General features: G+C 36.4%; 2 protein-coding genes across 16 annotated transcripts in view; one reads left to right on the top strand and one right to left on the bottom strand.

Moving 5' to 3' along the window:
* Positions 1-21,987, top strand: part of MYCBP2 (MYC binding protein 2) — a 1,055,480-nt gene that overhangs the window by 447,812 nt on the left and 585,681 nt on the right. The gene's annotated exons all lie outside the window — the stretch shown is intronic.
* The window catches only part of SCEL (sciellin), a 110,415-nt gene that overhangs the window by 2,394 nt on the left and 86,034 nt on the right, over positions 1-21,987 (bottom strand). For 12 of the 15 annotated variants that reach the window (XM_050766439.1, XM_050766441.1, XM_050766446.1 and 9 more), the window contains 6 exons: positions 16,022-16,084; positions 9,038-9,130; positions 8,273-8,344; positions 5,535-5,609; positions 2,094-2,202; positions 77-179 (listed from right to left, as the gene is read on the bottom strand). In XM_050766439.1, the coding sequence (XP_050622396.1) occupies positions 77-179; positions 2,094-2,202; positions 5,535-5,609; positions 8,273-8,344; positions 9,038-9,130; positions 16,022-16,084 (515 nt within the window). The remainder of the gene's footprint in view (positions 1-76; positions 180-2,093; positions 2,203-5,534; positions 5,610-8,272; positions 8,345-9,037; positions 9,131-16,021; positions 16,085-21,987) is intronic. The other 3 variants (XM_050766451.1, XM_050766452.1, XM_050766455.1) reach the window with 1 other exon arrangement.

Raw genomic sequence — 21,987 nt, 5'->3', positions numbered from 1 at the left:
TACATCATTTTAAGTGATACCAAATGCTCATTAAGGTTAACAAAAGTGTTAAATGCTTACAGAGTGTAACACTTACCCATAATCTTAGAGTAGCAAGGTTCACAGTGTATTGTCTGTCTATAAATCCAAATACTATCACCCGCTTGTAGATTTTCCAAAGGCCGCTTGCATATTTCACACTAAAGAAAAAATATATATATAAAATTTCCATTATAAATGAAGTCTAGATTATTAGAGAAATAGACATCATCTCTCTACCATCGAGGCACCTTTAAGGGATGTCTACCACTGAAGTTTTCTACTTCACTCACAGTGGAGTAGATATAAATGTCCAGAAATTGTTTATGCCAAGGACAAGATGACCATTCAGTATCTCAAACAAACACACAAAGGTGCATTTATTGTTTGCTAACTTAAAGGAGAGCTAGTTACGCTGTCCAGGCACAACCTAATGGAGAGAAGAAATAAACTGCTGATCTGACTGGGTTTGGGAAAAAGTTTATTTTGAGTTGTGCTGGTTTGAGGTAGGAAAGGGCTGACCTCTGCTTCAGACCTATCCACTGCTGATTGGCTGACTTCAAAGCATGAGGCTGTCACTGATTGGTTGGCTTTCAGAAGCCAATTCATTGAAGTAAACTGTCATTGATTAATTGGGTTTGTCTAAACCAGTTCATGTGGCTCTCTATTGCTATGGCTATAGAAAAAGCAGTATTTTTCTAAGAGAGTGAAGATGTTTGTTTTTATTCTCAGTAATATTTTATTGAAATTACACTGAAAATAGAAATAAATGATCTAAAATGTAATAAATGAAAGTATTTCTATTTACTAAAGGCAATGATCAGGAGAATATTCTTGCTTTAAATTTTTCTGCATAGTAATTTTAATTAAAAAGCTATAAACTAAGTTTTGTTTAATTGAACATATTTCATAACTAAAAAAACTTTGTTCTCATAACTATAAAACCTGCAGATTATATCTTTATATAGAATTCTGTACATTATGCCCTAAAATCGAAATGTTTTGCTCAAAATGAGTTACTACATTTCTGATTGCTATGTGTCACTGTTTGAAAGTAATAGAAATAGAAGCAATCAATTGACAAAGTATTGCATTATTTGACTGGATTTGATCATTTGTATCAACCATAGAATGTTGCACTAGAAAGAAACCATATATTTGACCCATTGTTTCTCCAACTGACTGTACATTAGATTAATCAAGGAGCTTTTTAAAAATACCAATGCCCAATAATCGCTTCTAAGATTCATGATTTAACTGGGGCTGGTCCCAATCATTCTATTTTTTTCCTCATCTCCCCAGATGATTATAATATGCAACCAGGATTGAGATCCACTGGTCTAGTCAACACCTTATCTTACAGTTATGGAAACTGAGGCCAAGGTAATTTAGGTGGTTGTCCAAAGTCACACTGACACAGTTACAGGCAGAGGCAAAACTAGAACTCAGGTCTTCAGACTCCCACTTAGTGCTTATGCAGTTACACCAAAAACAATGATGTCGATCCACCCAATGTTATGGTGAGAATGCAAAGAAGCATCCTATGAAAGCACAAACTATGAAGTTTTAGACTACTAATGAAAACTTTATTATTATTTATTGAGCCACAATTAATTACAACTAATTATGCTCTCAAAAGCAGACTGACATTCACCTATTGTTAAACCCATTGGTCCTAATTTCATAAGGTAAGAAACTGCTAACTTTCTTCTCAACAATTTATTTTCTTGTTTTGATTTCATCACATATTTTCTGTAATGCATAATTTAGTAAAGTGTTGCAAAAACTTTTATAAAAAGAACAAGTGGGTTTTTTTCCCCACAGATTTAAATCTCTAGGGTAAGAGTGAATAAATGTGTCAGTAATCAACTGTAAGTCTAAAGCCAAGATAGTAATTACAAACCTTTGAGGTTTAGGCTGCAGAACTCAGAAATATTTAAGTAGTGTACTATCAATGTGACTGACAGTGCTTCTGAAAGCTTTTGCTTCATCTCATTTATTACATTAAATTATTATTTTTATTCCAGTCATTATGCAATTTTTTATTTAGTTAAGTGAAATAAACACATCCTTACCTTAAAGCAAGTAGAATGGCAGCAAATTTGTAATTCATCTAAAATCATTTTAGTTTCTACACCCAAGGGTTTTCGGCAATAAGTGCACATATCTCTTTCAATGACAGACCTATAGAGATGTAAGCAATTAAAAATAAATTTGCCATAATACAAAAGACAGATATATTCCCTATAAACTCACATGGAAACAGTATGTTAATGTTGATGATACTTTAGAAAATTTCACAAAAATCAAGGAAAGTTTGGAGTTTACTTATTCTAGTAATAGAATTGACTCTTCTAGTTATCTCAAAATGATATCAAATAACTAACATGAGAGAAAGTCTAAAATTATTAATTCATCAGAAATCAAGAGTACAGCTGGGTGGGACAAAGATGCTCAGTTTCCTAATTAGGAAATATCTCAAGTACTCCTCAGAAGTAGTTGAGGGCTTTTATTTATTAATTTACATATATCGTGTTACAGATTACACGGAAAAAATATGCTGCAGATTAATTTTTAACTCTCAAAATATTCAATAGACCCAAAATAGAAATCCATTCAAGAGCACGTAGATAAACTCGCAAAATGATGAGTCTGTAGTGCCTGGGACTGTAGGGGCCAGAGTCACCAAAACACTCCTCTTGGTGCCACTGTAAGACTCAGGATATAAGGATCCCTATCGTGACAAAATGTATACCCTTCAGCAAGATATAACCCCACCACAAATTTGATGGGGAAGAAAAGAGAGTTTTGTTTATTAAATAACAAATATTAAATATTTGTTAAAATAATGTTCAATGATAAATGATCTGCAGATATGATCAGCAGAATCCAAAATATCTTGAGTCACACCGGAACCTTAAGAAAGGATCCTTTTCCTTTTGTAAGGTCTTAGGACAGTCTTAAATAGCACCCTGCAGAGTGTACCAGTTTCAGGGTATTAGCATGCAGGCCTGACATTTCCAGAGTAGTATATGTAATGGGATAGTGAAATTAAGCAGCCAATATCTAAATAGTGCTTTATATGATATGTGAAGTGCACTTTTCTCTGCACTTTACTTACATAAACTCACTCTTCACAACATTCCTGACAAGCCAATATTATTATTTTTATCATCATTTTATTAAAAAAGAAACTGAGGCACAAAAGGATAAGTAACTTGCCACTGTCATGAAAGCAGTGAGTGGAAGAGTGAAGATGTGAATGGAGGCAGCGTGGTCCTAACACAATGAATCCAAAGATCTGTTGCGCTCATTGTGTTGAAATAAGTTAGTCATACCCAGGAACCGCTAATCTATTACCAAGCCCAGAAGTAGGAGCAAAGAGGAGAGAGAATGGAAGGGAAAAGAAAGTGGGAGAAGAAAGGCATTATAGCAGATAAACTTTATCTAGCTTTATACTTTTCATCATTCTAGTAACATCTTTCTAAGTCTCGTGTATATAAATGAGTATTTTCTGCTTTTATCTGTTCTGTACCCACTTGCTTATAGCTACCTGGCAAATATTTTCCTATGGATTATCCATAAACACACACACATATGTATGCATACACTTAAATTTCCCATTTAGGACTGTAAGCACTTTAAGAGTAGAAAATAGGTGCTCTATGCCCTTCATGCATTCCGCAGGCACTGATCTAGGCGCTGCAAATACAAAGAGTGGTGAGACAGTCTCCTCTGACAAGATGCTGTTTCCACTGGGGAAACCAGATGCATGATATAATGATCACAGTGGAATACAGGTACGTGGACAGAGTGAGGAGAGCAGAGCCAAGAGAACCACTAACCCCTGGGGTGAAGTCAGGAAAGCCTTGTCAGAAAAAAGTGCTATATGCATTGTTTGAAGAGGAAAGAGCTCTCAAGGTAGGCTTGGTGGGGTAGGGATGAGGGGATGGTAGAGGAATTCCAAGCAGAGTGAACAGAACATACAAAGGATATTCTGCAGGAGCAGGTTCTGAAGGACCACGGAGAATGTGCAAAAGAAGTTGGACTTTATCCCGTTACATGGGAAACCACTTTAAACAGGATTGACCTGCTTAAATAAGAACTGTAAGAACATCGCCAATTTCACACACTATCAACAGCAAAAGGTTGTGGAACTGACTGGTCTCATGGAGAATCGACTTCTGCACTGATGACTAAGAAAAATTTCAAAGCCACTTTAGGAATAGGGTTTAAAGTCTTTCTATTAACAGCAATACTTCTATGGAGAATGTTTTCCTCCCTTAAGTTAATAATTGAAATACAAGCTCAGGAAATGCATTGATGTTGGTATTATCTTTATTAAGATCATACAGTTAGTCCAAGATCTTTTCGAAGCATTATGAAAACCTAACTCTGTTTTTTTTTAAATTGGTTATCCAGATATTTGTAGTTCTAATGCTGGTGTCGATGAATTTACTACTCAAAGAGGTGTGACTTATAGGCAAGACACTCAGCAAAGCATTGCTAGTGGGCAAAATATTGGAAAAGTGACAAGAAAGGGATATAATTTTGATGTCTGGTTCACCCATGTTTCCCTTAGAAAATGGAACATAGGTTCATGTTCTCAAAAAAAAAAAAAAAAAAAAAAAGTACTAAGTACACATTAGGTACCAAGCACTGTGTTAGAAGCTGAGACTACATAAGAAAATAAAGTATGTCTCTACCCTCAGTGAGTCGTATCTCCAGCCCCTGCTATAAAGAAACACCATCAGTGGAACATCAGACATTTGCATGATGGCTTGTTTCCAGGGCTTGAGTTGAAATGCTAATTATTTATTTTCATTTACTTCACTGGAAAGCTGCAGGCCATACTCTCGTAAGTGTCACCTAGGTGCCCCACTAAATGTTAAATGGTAAAAGAGGATCATTAACAGCAAAAACCTGGAATGGGGCCAGTTCACCAGCACTCAATCAATACTCATCATAACTCCACTCCTGGGAACTGAGCTTGGGCCCAGAGTGGGTCACAGCAGCATATGTGCACGGCTGTTTGTAAGCCAAGCAGGTTGCAGAAAAGCACAAGAAGCGGGTGTTGAGCGCGCAGTCTATGGATGCAATGAAGCCTAAACGCTAATAATGTGGCAGCCCTGGGGCCTCCTGGGGATCACCAGGGGCTGGCCTGGGAGGCAGCTGTAAGGCACAGAAAGGTCTTTTGATAATATGCATCAAAATCAGACAGCAGCAACAGCCAGGAAGCCAAGAAACAAATTCCTGGATGCAGAAGTTGTTGTTATTGAGATGCACTTCTGTCCATGCACATACATGACAAGAAACATCAGCAGAACCATCTCCAAGGACAAAAGACAGCATGAAATATATATATATATATATATATATATATATATATATATATATATATATATTCGTATATTATATATATATATATTCGTATATTATATATATACATATATATATAAATGTGTGTGCATGCATGTGTGTGTACTTTTTATGTATGGAAATAAAGACATACTCACCTATCAGAAGTTGAATAAACAGTTTGTATGTATTTTCCGGAGATATTCTCCTGATATCCATCCTTGGGTGATTTACTAGGAACAAACATATACAGGCATGTGAGAGTCAGGCAATTTTCCTTATGTAGATAAGAAAACACACTCACACCATCTCATGAAGCCTCATAATATTTTATCTTTGTGTATGTTACAAGCCAGGATGATGTACTGACACCTTTTTTAATCTGTAGAAATATTGATACACAAGTCACCCCCAAACTGACATATATACCAAAATAAATAGAGAGTAGGGTAAGGAATACAGGAACAAGTGTGAGCAGGAAAAGAAGTCCTCATCTTTCATGAAATTTATACTTGCACCTCATCTGTTTACTAAAGAAAGCTACGCAGAATGTAACGTAGATAAAGAAAATACTCAAAGCACAAACAGGGCAAGCACACAGACACACCATTCACAGGGAGAAACTGAGATTCTTGAACTTTTAGAAAAAGCACCCAACATTTTTATTTTTACTTGAATATATCCAAGAAAGAATAATTTAGAACGAAAGCAAAAGAAGTATGATTTTTAAAAGTCTTCTCTTTTCTATTATGTAGATTGCCCCAGCTTTTAAACACCACTCTTTCCTGGAGACAAATAAAATCTGTAATGTCCTAACCAGCTGGTTCCCTTAATTGCTTCCCAAGCACCTATGCTATCTGGGCATATATTAAGAATAGAAGCAATATGTTTCTTTATTTCATACAATGAGTAATAACCACATGGCCCTCACTTGGGATTTTTAAATGAGAAACCTATCTCTCTCTCCAAATTTCGTGGAGGCAGACTGCCGTCAGAACTAAAATCTACTTTATGAAACCCATAATCCCACAATGCTACCTAAGAATTTGCACATATTTACGTAGGATGTATGTCATGATTCCCATTTTATTGATGAGGAAACTGAGACTGGAAGAGTAACATCACTGAGGCTACATGGTTAGGAAATGACAAAGAAGGATTCAACCTCAAATGTAACTCTAGGGATTCTGTACTGTATCACACTGTCTGTCAATGTAGATTTTAGGGAACTTAAGGATGTCCAAGGTACATCACCATCCTTGCTAGGTTAAGGTACAGGAGGCAACCAATCCTTCCAGAGGCTTCTGGCCAACAGACTATTAGCCTGATATGACACAATATTAATATTATCTTTTTATAATGACGGTGCTAAAACTCAGATGCACATTAGGAACATCTGAAGAGTTTGTTAAAACACAGGTTGCTGGGCCGGAGCTGTAGAGTTTCTGATTTAGCAGGCAGGAGTGAGGCCAGAGAATTTTTATTCCTAGAAAGTTCCCAGGTCATGCTCATGGTGGTGGCCCAGAGACTATGCTTTGAGAATTACTGTTCTATATGTGAACATGATACACATATGTACAGGGTATATACAGTATGTACTTTAAAAAAAAAAAACCATAGTCATCATAATAAAATAAGTATGTTTTAGTCTTGGTACTTCCAGGAATCAAGTTAATATTATTTTATCCAACTATCCTATTAATCAAAAAAATCTAGAGCATGATGTTTAGCAGAATATTCCTAATTCTTAAATAAATTATTCATTATGCAAAAATCAATATTGTGGTTGTTTGGCATTAGTTCCCATAAGAAATTTCTTTAAAAATCAAAATGTATTGATGTGACATTCCGTAAGGATAAAAATGTGAGAGATTATGTAAATATAGAAAAAAAGCCTATGTTATTGTTCACCAATATTTCACACCTTGCCTTTACTATAATACTATTTGATATTACTCATCTTTTTATCAATTTATTTCAGATTCAGTAACTACTTGCTATTTTAAAGTTTACTCTGAAGTGTTTTAAATTTGAGTTTAATTGAAAGACAGCAGAAATCACTGACTTGAACACACCAGAGAGTGAGAATTGGATTAAGGAAAAAATCAATCTTGATGTTGCATTTTGCAAGGTAAATTATGCATGGGTTTGAGAAACCTTTTTTGGAAGATCACTCAGCTCCTGACATGTATTGAATTTCCTGGATCCCCATCACGACTGCCTTCCACACAGAAGGCTGCCTGAATACACTTCTCTTAGACCCCTTTGAAATGGGCTTGTCTTAACATATGGGTCATGTATAGCAGCATTTGTGTGCCCCACCATTATTGTACTCCACAATTGGGACAATTCTTGTTTTATATTCCTTGAAAACCAAATGAATTGTTGAGCCCTGACCTTGGTTTACATTTTCCCCAATATCCATCACTCCAAGCAGCAGATTTCAATTGAAACATCAATATCGTACAACTTGGGCCAGGATGCACTACTCAAATTTATACCCCTTATTTTAGATTGGCAGTAAACAACTGTAGATAGAATCAGTTAATTCAAGTGGAACTCCAAATTAGTATAGGAATAGTTGTGCATTTTATAAAGCTTATTTTAACCATATAGTTATATACATTTATGTGAGGACTTTCAAATGGCAACCCTATTATGTATACATGTGTTATATTAAAATATTATTGAGTTCATCTAATGACTACAATTATTTATAGCCCAAGTACATAATATCAGAAACATTATAGAGAATTATATATGTAGGACTCAGTGTACTCATAAATGGTCTTCTATTTGAAAGAAGCACACCCTAAAACAATAGCATCTCTTATTAAACATAGATCCTTTCAAAATTATAAAATGAAGCAAAATATTTGAAATAAATTTTGAATACCTATTCTCCACATATGTCCTTGTGTACACAACAGTATCCTTTGGTCCTGCCTGCTTGGCTCCAGTGTTAGTGCTGCAAAACAAATCATTTTACTTCATGTTTAAAGTTTATTTGCAAGGATAACATAAACAAGGCTATTTTCCAATTCAAAGCAAAATGTAATGCATATATGTTCCTTCTGAGCTATAATTGTTGAAACATCAATGTTAGAGTGGTATTAATACAGCACTGCAAAAATGTTTTATCTCCCATTTTGTTTTTAACTTCCACTGTCTTGGTTTACTTCCTAAGTATTGTTACAAAACTTGATCACTTGGTAATTCTTTTATAGAACATGAGGATTATTTTTGAATATTTGTGTAATATGTTATAGTGTCTCTTTCTTTGATGTCTCATTCATATTTCCAAACCATAACTTTCTTCATGAACCTCAAACCAAAAGTAGACCTTAATTAGCTATCATGACAATATCTGATTTAACCAAGCCTTTAGATCTACCTAAAGAATGTCACACTAATGTCACAATCATGCTTTTTTAAATTGCAGACTTTTTGAGGGAAAATCACGTTTGATACTTTCCTACCAGATGTCACACAATGACACATTCATGAACTTATTTTTTTGTGTAAAGCTGTTTATACAGGTAACCCCACATAAAATTAGAAATTTCTGCATTTCAAAGAAAGGGTCAAGTTGGGTGTGCGGTATCTTTATAAAACAAAAGGAGAATAGTCCTGTCGTTTATTCTGCAGTTGGCCACGGTACCTGAGATTCTTCCTGGCTTCATAAGAATGGGAAGCAATTCTTGTGGACTGGTTGTGCAGAGGATTGGTGAACTCGTTGACTTGGGCATCTAGCCTGATAAAGCAAACACAAGTATTTGGCACTTCAAATCAAGGTCACTAGAAGTTTTTTGTGTTATTAAAATTCTTCTCAATCAACATTATTTTACAATGTGAATCTTTTTGTGTTTGCCTGGCTTCTGCACAGATAACACAAATAGAATGCATGTACTATTTTACTCCCTCTACGGAAACCTCTGCCTTACCTTTAAGAACAATCTGTAGGTATGTGCCACATTAGCTAACATTGCTCTTTTTTTATTTCGAGACGGAGTCTCGCTCTGTGGCCCACGCTGGAGTGCAGTGCCGTGATCTTGGCTCACTGCAAGCTCCGCCTCCTGGGTTCCCGCCATTCTCCTGCCTCAGCCTCCCGTGTAGCTGGGACTACAGGCGCCCGCCACCGCACCCGGCTATTTTTTTTTTTTTTTTTTTTTTTTTGTATTTTTAATAGAGATGGGGTTTCACCGTGTTAGCCAGGATGGTCTCCATCTCCTGACCTCATGATCCGCCCCTCTCGGCCTCCCAAAGTGCTGGGATTACAGGCGTGAGCCACCGCGCCCGGCCTAACTTTGCTCTTTTTATCAAGGACAGAAATCATCTGAAATTGGTTTCTGTAACATTTTCACACCAGCAATGCCATTATAGAAAGTTTCCCATGTATAATATATCTAAGAATTTATCAATTGAATGAAAATGATCCAGGGGTTGCTTTGAGAAATTCCAGTCTTCATTTTGTTTTTAATGGAAGGCAATATCTTGAAGATGGCAGAAGAACTCTGACCTAGATTTCTGCTAATCTAAAAATGTCATGATACTCAACAAAATGTAGGCATATGCGCTTTTTCCTATGGAAGAGAGGAGATTCTTAATGCAAAAATAGAGAAAATTTTAGCTCCTTTTGCTCCTCCATGTTAATAAACTCTGACATAGAAGAGATATGAAAACCTAAATGAGAGTTTAGGTCTTAATCAAGCCTTATCATTCTCAAACAGGCTGATTTCCAGATAGCTCTTAAAGAAGAGGAAAGCATTTGTTTACATATTATCTCTGGCATACAGAAAACCATCTGGTTTTAAGGCAGATGTTTCACAAAATATCCACGTAAGTTAAAATTTTACTAAGTGATAAGAAGGTGGAATTAATATTATTAGGTTTTCTAACATGATTACTAGAGTATGTCATCCCAAGAATCATAAACCTAGCTAAGAATCGTTTGAAAATGTTCAGATCATATAATATACAATACAAAACCCAACTTTAACAAGTAGAGAGCTTCAAAGGACAAAGATTATCTATGAGTTTGAAATGCATTTGTATTGTCCTCAGCAATAGAATATTAATTTTAGATCTTTCCTGCTTTCTCTTGTAGGCATTTAGTGCTATAAATTTCCCTCTACACACTGCTTTAAATATGTCCCAGAGATTCTGGTATGTTGTGTCTTTGTTCTCATTGGTTTCAAAGAACATCTTTATTTCTGCCTTCATTTCGATATTTACCCAGTAGTCATTCAGAAGCAGGTTGTTCAGTTTCCAGGTAGTTGAGCGGTTTTGAGTGAGTTTCTTAATCCTGAGTTCTAGTTTGATTGCACTGTGGTCTCAGAGACAGTTTGTTATAACTTCTATTATTTTACATATGCTGAGGAGTGCTTTACTTCCAACTATGTGGTTAATTTTGGAATAAGTGCGATGTGCTGCTGAGAAGAATGCATACTCTGTTGATTCAGGGTGGAAAGTTCTGTAGATATCCATTAGGTCCGCTTGGTGCGGAGCTGAGTTCAATTCCTGGATATCCTTTTTAACTTTCTGTCTTGTTGATATGTCTAATGTTGACAGTGGGGTGTTAAAGTCTCCCATCATTATTGTGTGGAAGTCTAAGTCTCTTTGGAGGTCTCTAAGGACTTGCTTTATGAATCTGGGTGCTTCTGTATTGGGTGCATATATATTTAGGATAGTTAGCTCTTCTTGTTGAATTGATCCCTTTATCATTATGTAATGGCCTTCTTTGTCTCTTTTGAACTTTGTTGGTTTAAAGTCTGTTTTACACTGTTAGTGGGACTGTAAACTAGTTCAACCATTGTGGAAGACAGTGTGGCGATTCCTCAAGGATCTAGAACTAGAAATACCATTTGACCCAGCCATCCCATTACTGGGTATATACCCAAAGGATTATAAATCATGTTGCTATAAAGACACATGCAGACATATGTTTATTGCAGCACTATTCACAATAGCAAAGACTTGGAATCAACCCAAATGTCCATCAGTGACAGACTGGAGTAAGAAAATGTGGCACATATACACCATGGAATACTATGCAGTCATAAAAAAGGATGAGTTTGTGTCCTTTGTAGGGACATGGATGCAGCTAGAAACCATCATTCTCAGCAAACTATCACAAGGACAAAAAACCAAACACCGCATGTTCTCACTCATAGGTGGGAATTGAACAATGAGAACACTTGGACACGGGAAGGGGAACATCATACACTGGGTCCTGTCGTGGAGTGGGGGGAGGGGGGAGGGATAGCATTAGGAGATCTACCTAATGTAAATGACGAGTTAATGGGTACAGCACACCAACATGGCACATGTATACATATGTAACAAAGCTGCATGTTGTGCACAGGTACCCTAGAACTTAAAGTGTGTATATATATATATATATATATATATAAAGAATATCAAAAATCACCAGTTTGCAAAATCCACAAACAGGAGAGATAAGTGATTTGCCAACAGTACTGTTATGGACTGAGATGTATTCCCCCAAAATTTATATGTTTAAGCCCTAACCTTCAACATGACTACATTTGGAGACAGGGTTAATAAGGAGGTAATAAAGGTCATCTGTGGTTCCACAGAACTGGAATCCTCATAAAAAGAGGAAGAGCTACCAGAGATGTCTTTTCTTTTGTGTACAGAGGAAAGGCCATGAGAGTACACAGTGAGAAGGTGGCCAGCTGCAAGCCAGGAAGAGAGGCCTCACCAAAACCAATCCTGATAGGATCTTGCTCTTGGGCTTCTAGCCTCCAGAGCTGTGAAAAAATAAATGTCCATTGTCTAAGCCACCCAGTCTGTGGTATTTTGTTAAGGCAGCCCACGCTGACTAATACTGGTATCTTTTCCCAGTTGTGTTTATAATGTGATTAATGACAATGACTTTGTGGAATATTTAATTTTTAGAACTGTGAACAAAAACCAAATGCTAGGTTTGTAATGTGGTACAACAAACTCTTTGATGGATTTTGCTCCTCATGTAGACTTTGAGGATGATAATTTAAACAAATAAACCATTATTTTGGAGTAACTTTAAATGTACAGAAAAATGGCAAAGATAACATGGAGAATCCCTGTACACCTTCACCCAGATTCCCTTAAGGTTAATATCTTATGTAATTATAACAGAGTTGTCAAACCTACAGAATTAATATTTGTACCATACTGTGAACTAAACTACAGATTCTATTCATGTTTCACTGGTTTTTCCATTGGTGACTTTTTTCTGTTTCAGAATACAATCCAGGATACCATATCTACATATCCATCATGTCTCTTTGGCTGCCTAGGGTCTGTGATAGTCTGCCAAGTCTTTGTTTTTCATGGGATAGTAATAGATTTTATGACAGAAATGTTATCTTAACGACAATTAAGTTGTAAGACTAATTTTTTGTTATTTAGAACCATAGGAATAGAGTTGGGGAGACAACACTTTGGCAACCAACAAAACAGCCCATAGTGCCTTTTAAAATGCTACTGGGCCCCATATCCAGATATTTTAATTTAACTGGTTTGGGGTACAGCTTGGTCACTGGGAACCTTTAAAGCTTTCCAGTGAGTCCCTTATACAGTCAAGGTTGAGAATCACCGCCTTAGAGGTTGGGAAGTCCAACATCTTACTCAAAAGAGCATTGATTCTCAAAGTGTAGTCCCTGGAATAGCGAGTGATTCAGATGTACCCAAAAGTTTGAGAACCAGTGTAATAGAAGAATCTCTGCCAAATTATTCCTCTCAAATGCCTTGAATAATCTTTGTAAAGGAGAATTCATGACTCATAGCATATGTCACTTGACGGCTTAATTGTTAGGAAGTTATCCTCCATTGAAACAAACTGCTGAATTGTAATTTCCAATCAATGGTCACAGTTTTGTTTCTTAATTAAGCAATGACTCTACAAATACAAACCCAAACATTGTATTGAATCTTATAGAATTCCAAATGGATTTACACTTGAGAAAATGTTCCCTGCAGTGGAAATTCACCTTGAAAATTTACCTAAAACCCTCATACACTGCGTATGAGAATATAAAATGATATGGCTGCTTTGAAAGCAGTCTAGCAGTTCCTCAAATGGTTAAACATAGAATTACTCTACAATCCATCAATTTCATGCGTGGTATATACCTAAGAGAAATAAAAACACATTTTCACACAAAAACTCATATACGAATGTTCATAGCAACATTATTCACAATAGTGAATTAAAACCCAATATTGAAACAATCCAAATGCCATCAGGTGATGAATAGATAAATAAAATTGTCTGACCACCTTATCATTATATGATTTGAAAAGTATTACAGTCCTTAAAATCTGTGAAATGGCTCTATGAAATTAATTTCACTCACAGTCACAAACCATTTAGTTTAGGGAAAGACTTTATCATTTAGAATTGAAATAAAAATACTTAAACTTATTCCTGTTGAGTCTCAGAAAAAAAAAAAAAAAAACCCAAAACTAAAGCCTCAGAAGTAGCCTCAGAAACAAAAGTTTTTCCTTGACCTTCTCCTGCCCTCCTATCTCAGTCTCATTCTCCCGCAAGGATAGCCAAAGAAACTAGAATCCCTCTTCCCCAAGGCAAGTCATACAAACCAAAACCCCTTTTCCCCAAAGCCAGCCGTAAAACCTAAAATTATTACTCTACCTATCCCTTCACCTTTCTTTCTACGTAAAAACTGGCCATAAAGAAATTATCTGACATCCCTTGTTTGACTGTAGGTCATAAGACCCCCATTCCAGAATGATTCTGCCCCATGCCCAGAAGGAAGGAATGCATGCTCAAGAGGTTAAGAAGAATCCAGGGACACAGGCCTTGCTGGCTTTCCCCATTCAGTCTGTTGCCATTAGGTCATATTCTTTTTGTCCAATCATATTTCTTCATGGCTCTCTGTACTTTATTGAACCTAAGTATTAAATGGACAATTTCCCCTATATCTTTGGGTCTTCATTCTGAAGGCTCCCATCACAGGTTAAATAAATTTATATGCCTTTTCTCTAATTACTCTGCCTTTTGGGAGTTGATTTTTCAGCAAAGCTTCAGAGGGCAAACTGGAACTTTCCCCTTTGCTCCTACCTTCTTAACAAATCAGATTAGAAAACATATATTTGCTTGCGCATCCAATTATGATGTACAGTGAATACATTCACAAAATGAATCACGTCTCAGTTTAGCAGATTTTCCTGGGATGCTTATTTAGATTTTTAATTTGATTCATTAAAGTACCTGAAGAGGTAGAATAAGCTGAAGTTACAAAGTAGCCAAAACTGAGAGGCAACACAAAATTTTGGTTATCAAACAGAAGATGAGCAGAGAATAAGGAAGCCAATAGGTACAGGGAAGGACAGGAAAAAGATGGACAAAATCCAATACTCAGTGACTAGCTGAGTTGCATTAGTGACAACGAACTCTAGTTAATGTCCAAGGGTTCCAAACTTCTTTAGGTCAAGAATGAACAATATTCCAAGTGAGATCTTTCTGAGGCCTGGCAAAGCCACCATTCCTGCTCTTGAACTTCCATGAAATTCCATTTCCTCATTAATCCCTCTGATAAAATCCCATTTCATTAACAAGTCCAATGGAACTGGAACACTTCTTAAATTAAATGGGAAATTCCTTAATTATACTTAATAATTTACTTGTAATTTTTTTTACCCCAATCACTTTCAAATAATACTTGAATGAGATTAGTTTAAGTGTAAGCCCAGTCCTATTCCCAAAAGAATTCATGTATTTCCAGGATAAGCAGATTCTGCTGAAAATGTATCCTCCCTCATTCTCTCAAAGACTTTCTCAAGGTCACAAACAGAAGGAAGAAGATGATTTGGGGAATTAAAGGAATGGAAAGAAACTATCTACCTGTGGAATTCAGGAATCTTTTATAGACAATATGAAAAAGAAAAGCGAGCCAGCTCTTTTGCTAGCTTTTCCATTCTCTGCAGATGAAATCAACAATATCGTTTCTTTACATAAAAAAATTAATACAAAAGGCAACTGCACCTTATGAAACTGAAAATAGTAAGCTATTGTGTTTAGTATTCCCTCATATATAGGGGTAAGAATTGCTAAACATGGAAAAGTTAATTTTTCCTAAAGTATACAGTCTGTGACAAAAATGAAGTATAGCTCCTGTCCTAACCTTTCTTGTAATGGCCAATAAGGTGTCACAGTTTTAAAGCTATTATACCCTATGGTGTAAAGAAATTTCAAAATTAGCTCCTGTTTTGTGGCTGTGATAAATTCATGCATTCTTTTAGCACTAGGCATCCAGGGAAGAGATTCCCAGAGTGCTTTCTGCACTGCTGAGAGCTTACCAAGCAACAGTAAGTAAAAATAAATCTTCACAGCCCCAAAGAGCTTTGAATTTCCATGATGCCATTTATACTAAGCAATAGAACAGCAGGCCCTGAGTCAGAAATTCTACAGAATTAGAATTATGTTAATTTTTTCACTATTAGCTATTAAGCACCACATAAGTTTTTGTATCTGGATTATATATATATACACACACACACTATCCAAATTATATATTATATAATGTATAATATTATATATCTAATCTTCTAAGGCTATACAATATATGCAGATGCATATGGAATTCATAAGAAAAAAGTGAATCATAATAAACTTTACCTTACATTCTTGTTTTCAGGAACATGAGAATTTACTTCAATTAATTTTTCCAAGTTCTGGTCTCTAAGGAAAAAAAATATGTTATTTATATATACATGTATATATGATTTAGTTACAACATAATGACAGGAAATAAGAAAATACTGAAACATCTAAAAATCAGCACATAATCTTAGACACAGTCATTTGTGACCTATCTGGCTATGGGAGATTGAATATCTGACATTGAGCTATTTGATCCATACAACTCATGGATCGAACATGGAAGTATGGATTACATTGTGAAAGAGAAATAAAGAACTAACTTTTTGGAAGGTTTGGGAAATCTGATCTGAAAAGAAATCAATAATTTTTATTCACATTCAGTTCATTTTTCTTTTTTCATTGATATATAATAGATGTACATAGTTTCGGGGTACATGTGATGATTTAATACATTCATATAATTTGTAAAGATCAAATCAGTGCACTTGGGCTATCTATCACCTTAAATATTTATCTTTTCTTTATGCTAGAATCATTCAACATTTTCTCATCTAGTTATTTGGAAATGCGTAATCAATAATTGTAAACTATAGTCATCCTACTGATCTAATACTATGTCTTATTTCTTTTATCAAACTGCATATTTCTACCCATTAATCAACTTCTTTTCAGCTAACATTTAATGAGTATTATCTCTGTGTCATGAAGTACTAACTGTGTTTTCACATGGATTATCTCATTCAGATCTCACAAAATCCTGCAGAACAGTATCTGGATCTCAGAAAGGCAAAGTCAGTTTTCCAAGGCCAATTAACTAATTTTCGGAAGAGTCAAGATTTGAGATGATGCCATCTGCCCACCTGAAATCAATTCTTAGATGTTTACCCAGAGACCTTATTTAGGCTTTGGGGATCACAGAAACAAGGGAAATCAACTCAAAATTTGAATAAATAATTCATTATGTGGGGGATAAATGGAGTGATTTGATTCTTATATCTTGGGCTGCATTAATGATTTGACACCCTTTCATGAGACACAGGATCCTCTGGTATGTTATTTATATATTAGGTATAACATTGATAGTTCTTTTTTTTTCTTTTTTCATGAGTTACGAAAAGTCTTTGTCATAGGGTAGGAGCACTGTTTAGAAGTCAAAACAATGAGGCCCAGTTTTTTCCTTCCTTCTGTGAGCAAGTTAGCCAACCATTCTAAACTTCATGTTGCATATTAGTCTGTTTTCACGCTGCTATAAAGAACTGCCTGAGACTAGGTAATTTATGAAGAAAAGAGGCTTAATTGACTTACAGTTCCATATGGTTGGGGAAGCTCTAGGAAACTTACAAGGAGAAGTAAGTACCTTCCTCATAAGGCGGCAAGAGAGAGAGCCAGGGGGAACCAAAACTACTTTTACACCATCAGATCTCGTGGAAACTCACTGACTCTCATGAGAACAGCATGGGGGGAACTGTCCTCATGATCCAATCACCTCCCACTAGGTTCCTCCCTTGACATGTGGAGATTATAATCTGAGATAATATTTGGGTGGGGACACAGAGCCAAACCATATCATTTGGTAAAGAAGGACACTAATGTCCAAACTCACACAATTGTGGTGAGAACGAGTAAGTTAATGTAAATAAAATTCATGGCACAATGATATGGTTTGGCTGCGTCCCCACCCAAATCTCACCTTGAATTGTAATAATCCCTATGTGTGAAGGGTGGAGCCAGGTGTAGATAATTGAATCATGGGAGTGGTTTTCTCCACACTGGTCCTGCGGTAGTGAACAAGTCCTAAGAGATCTGATGGTTTTTTAAATGGGAGTTCCCCTAAACAAGCTCTCTTGCCTGCCACCACGTAAGACATGCCTTTGCTCCTCCTTTGCCTTCCACCATGATTGTGAGACCTCCCCAGCCATGTGACACTGTGAGTCCATTAAACCACTTTTTATTTATAAATTACCCAGTCTCAGATACGTCTTTATTAGCAGCATGAGAACAGACTAATACACAAACAGTGACTACAGTTGTGGGTGAATTGAAAAAGCATAAAAAAAAAAAAAGAAGTGCAGTGATCCTGCAGTTGGCACTATTGATTCTACATTTTGAGAGGCCACTTTCACATTTTTATTTCTGTCCTAAATTGTCACATCTTTGGAATTAACTCTGTTTTTAAAAATCTCCCCTCTCATGGTCCTAAATAGTCGGTTCAAATAAGGTTATTATACATGGAATCAGTATATACTCTCACTCACAAATATTGATAAAGATGCAAAATACGGTAAAACGTTCTCTTGTTTACGTGGGGTGAGATTTAATACTCTTTTTACGTAACATCCAAGCTGTCAATATTGGTATAATATGCAAATTCGGCAGCATTCCCTAGCCATACTTAAGCCTCACATGTAAAGCACTAACTGCATACTTTTGAAACTGTAGAAAATAGGGTAAATTACTTTTTAAGTGAGTTACAGTGGAACTATGCCAATTAATGTAGGTAAAAAGTACTAGGTTTCAGAAGTAGCTCGGAAGTATCAAATTATTGGCTCTGTAGTCCGAACGATGTAAAATTCAAAACTGAATTCTTCTACGTAACTGCAAGAACTGAGTAAGATAATCTACTATCCTAAATCCTGCAAACTGAGAAATAGTGACTAGAGTCTTTGGATTTGCCTAATCCTTGATGGTCTCTACTAATTACTAGAGCCATCTTCTTGGCATAAGGGGCCACTAAACTATTTTAACAACCTTAGCCATTAAGAGATCTTTCCCTTAATGTTTTAAGTAATACTTTACTAAATATTTGGGGATAGTGGAATAAAATTAAAGGGAGTATCATGGTATTCCATGATCCAGTTTCCTAGAAATGTCAAACTGGGATGGTGGGCAGTGGTAAATAGTGGAAGATCATCAGGAGGTGTGAATCTTGGGCAATTAGAACTTTGTTTCTCAAAGTGTTTCCCCCTCCAGTGCTAATGCTGGAGGAACTGAGTGCTAGTTTTATAGGGAAACTGGTGGCTTTCATTACAACTTGAGAGTAGGGTCATATTATTATGGCCTAATATGGCCTTGCACATAGTAGCTGCTCCATAATTTAATTTAATTCCACAAATTAATTCCATTTGTGGAATCAATTTAAATTATTAATTTAAATTATCTTTTCTTTTTTGGGGAAACCTCTTACAACCTTACCCAGCTCTGAGAAAAGATATTAAAGGAACCCCAAGGGAAAGTATTAGCCTAGACCATGAACCTTTAAGATTGTCTGGTCTGTCTATATCTAGGGACATAGTATCCACCAAATTCATGTGGAAAAAAGACCAGTAAAGCCAGTTATGGACATTTCACCTCCATCTCTGTCCATCACCCAGCACCTGCCTTACTTCACCCCTGAATGCACATATTATATTTATTTCCTTTTTGCACAGCTCCCAGTCCTGGCTTTGTTTCATTATCTTTGGAGCTTGTTCTGGGTTGAATTATATACTCCCCCAAATTCATATGTTGAAGTCCTAACCCCCAATACCTCAGAACATGACCTTATTTAGAGATAAGCATCCTTAGAGGTAATCAAGTTACAAATAGTGTCTCTAAGATGAAATTTGGACTCAGACACACACAGAGAGAAGACAAAGTGAAGACATAAAGTGAAGACAGTTTTCTGGCTGGGCGTGGCGGCTCACGCCTGTAATCCCAGCACTTTGGGAAGCTCAGGCGGGTGAATCATGAGGTCAGGGGTTCCAGACCAGCCTCACCAACATGGTGAAACCCCGTCTCTACTAAAAATACAAAAATTAGTTAAGCGTGGTGGCAGGTGCCTGTAATCCCAGCTACTCAGGTGGCTGAGGCAGGAGAATTGTGTGAACGGAGGAGGCGGAGGTTGCAGTGAGTCGAGATCGCACCATTGCACTCCAGTGTGGGTGACAGGGCTAGACTCCGTTTCAAAAAAAAAAAAAAGTGAAGACAGTTTTCTACAAGCCAAGGAGAGAGGCCTGGCACAGATATTTCTCTTTTGGCCTGAGAAGGAGCCAGCCCTGTGGAAGGAACCAACCCTGCTGACAGCTTGATCTTGGACTTCTGCCCTCCAGAACTGTAAAACAACAAATATTTGTCTTTAAGCCACCCAGTCTGTGGTAGTTTGTTATGCAGCCCTAACAAATAAATACTGGTTTGCTTCTACCCTCACAATGTGATTACATGTATTTTCTCAGCCTTATGGTGGACATCCTCAACTCCTCCTGGCTTTGAACTCCTGGCTGCTATAGATACTGCCCACATGCTGCTCAACCTCTTTTGTACCTTAGTTTTCATGAGAGGGAGAAAGAATGGGTTTGGATCTGAGAAAGGAGAAGAAGCCAGAATCTTAAAAATCCAACAACTACGGACAGATAACTCAAAATTGCAACCTATGCATGCCTTCAAAGAAACACATTTCCAAAGAGGAAATACAGTTGCAAATCACCAAGTAAACTATATTATTATTTGTTTCATAACATTTTTCTTATTTTATTAAACACTACCACCTATCAGGTTTGGTAGAGTAATATTTATTTATTTAAGGCTAGTCAAGTGAAGCAGTGGAAGTGGAAAAGGAACAAAGAAATCTATAACTGGTGTGAGCAGTTAGGAGTAAACACCACTGCACTCAGAGCAGCCAAGATTTTACTCTGAATAATCTATACCAATATTTAATGCAAAATAGAAAGTTCCAGATGAAGAAAAGTACAAAATGTGTATTTACTTTGGCTATTCACTCTGATTGATGCCATCAGCTACATTTGAAGATCCAGTAAAAGAAGCACAGACTGCTCATAAGCTTTCCAAGTTAAAGAAGATGAAAATAAATTTTTGTTCTTTAATTAAGACCACATCAATTGCATGGTGACTTTTACACTTGGTATAAGATGAAGAACTGTGAGTCAAGTGTGAAAAATAGATTTTTATAGAAATGCAACCAAATGCTACAGGGTTAAGCAGAGGCTTGATTCCAATCCCCTTTCATGGCAGTGGCATAGAAGGCAGGCAGACCTTAAAATATTATACGCTGATGGACAGGTGGAATTAATTCTAAGAAAATCACCAACTTTCTGTAGTTACAGAAAATTGTTGAAGAGCAAATTGTTACTGACTATTGCAACTAATAATGTTTTTTGTTTGTTATTTAGAGACTGGGGTCCAGCTCTGTCTCCCAGGCTCGAGTGTAATGGTGCTGTCATAGCTCACTGCAGCCTCGAACTCCTTGGCTCAAGCAATCTTCTCGTCTTAGCTTCCCAAGAAACTGGGACTACAGGTGCATGCCATCACACCCAGCTAAATTTTTTTTATTTTTGTAGAGACAGGGTCTCACCATGCTGTCCAAGCTGGTCTCAAACTCCTGGCCTCAAGCCATCACCTCACCTCAGCCTCCCAAAGTACTGGGATTACAGGTACCTGACCTAATAATGTTTTTTAAATGTAGATTTCAGAATATTTGGGGAGAAATATGAGTTATCTATGACATAAAGCCACAGGACAATTTTTGAGTAATTTATCCATGTTATAATAATGTCATTTATTTTCTACTACCACATCAAAAACTATAAACTCTCTTACAAAGCAGGTGAAGGAAAAAAAATAAGAGATTCTGGAGACCCAGGAATTACGTCTTTTACTATACAACTTTTCCTAGGAGAAGCTCTGCATATGAGAAAGTTATTAGCCCACTCCTAACTGTTCTTCCTTTCTCATGTGGGTGTGGGAGGTATTTATTAATAGGCAGCAATATGTTTCTCACCATACAGCTCATTTAAATTGCTTTTGTAGAGTACCAAACATATTTACAAAATTAAGAGTCTTCATATAAAAAATGTACTATGGTATTCCTTTTATGCCAGGAACTAAATCTTAGGCATTAGGCGTAAGTTCAAAAGGAATATCTGTCTTTCTGAAAGGAATAGAGAATACAGTGAGAGAACTGGTATAATTCCTCAACTTATTGACAT

Source organism: Macaca thibetana, chromosome 17 (genome assembly GCF_024542745.1).
Source record: "Macaca thibetana thibetana isolate TM-01 chromosome 17, ASM2454274v1, whole genome shotgun sequence".
NCBI lineage: Eukaryota > Metazoa > Chordata > Mammalia > Primates > Cercopithecidae > Macaca > Macaca thibetana.
This window is presented reverse-complemented; position numbering and strand designations above follow the sequence as displayed.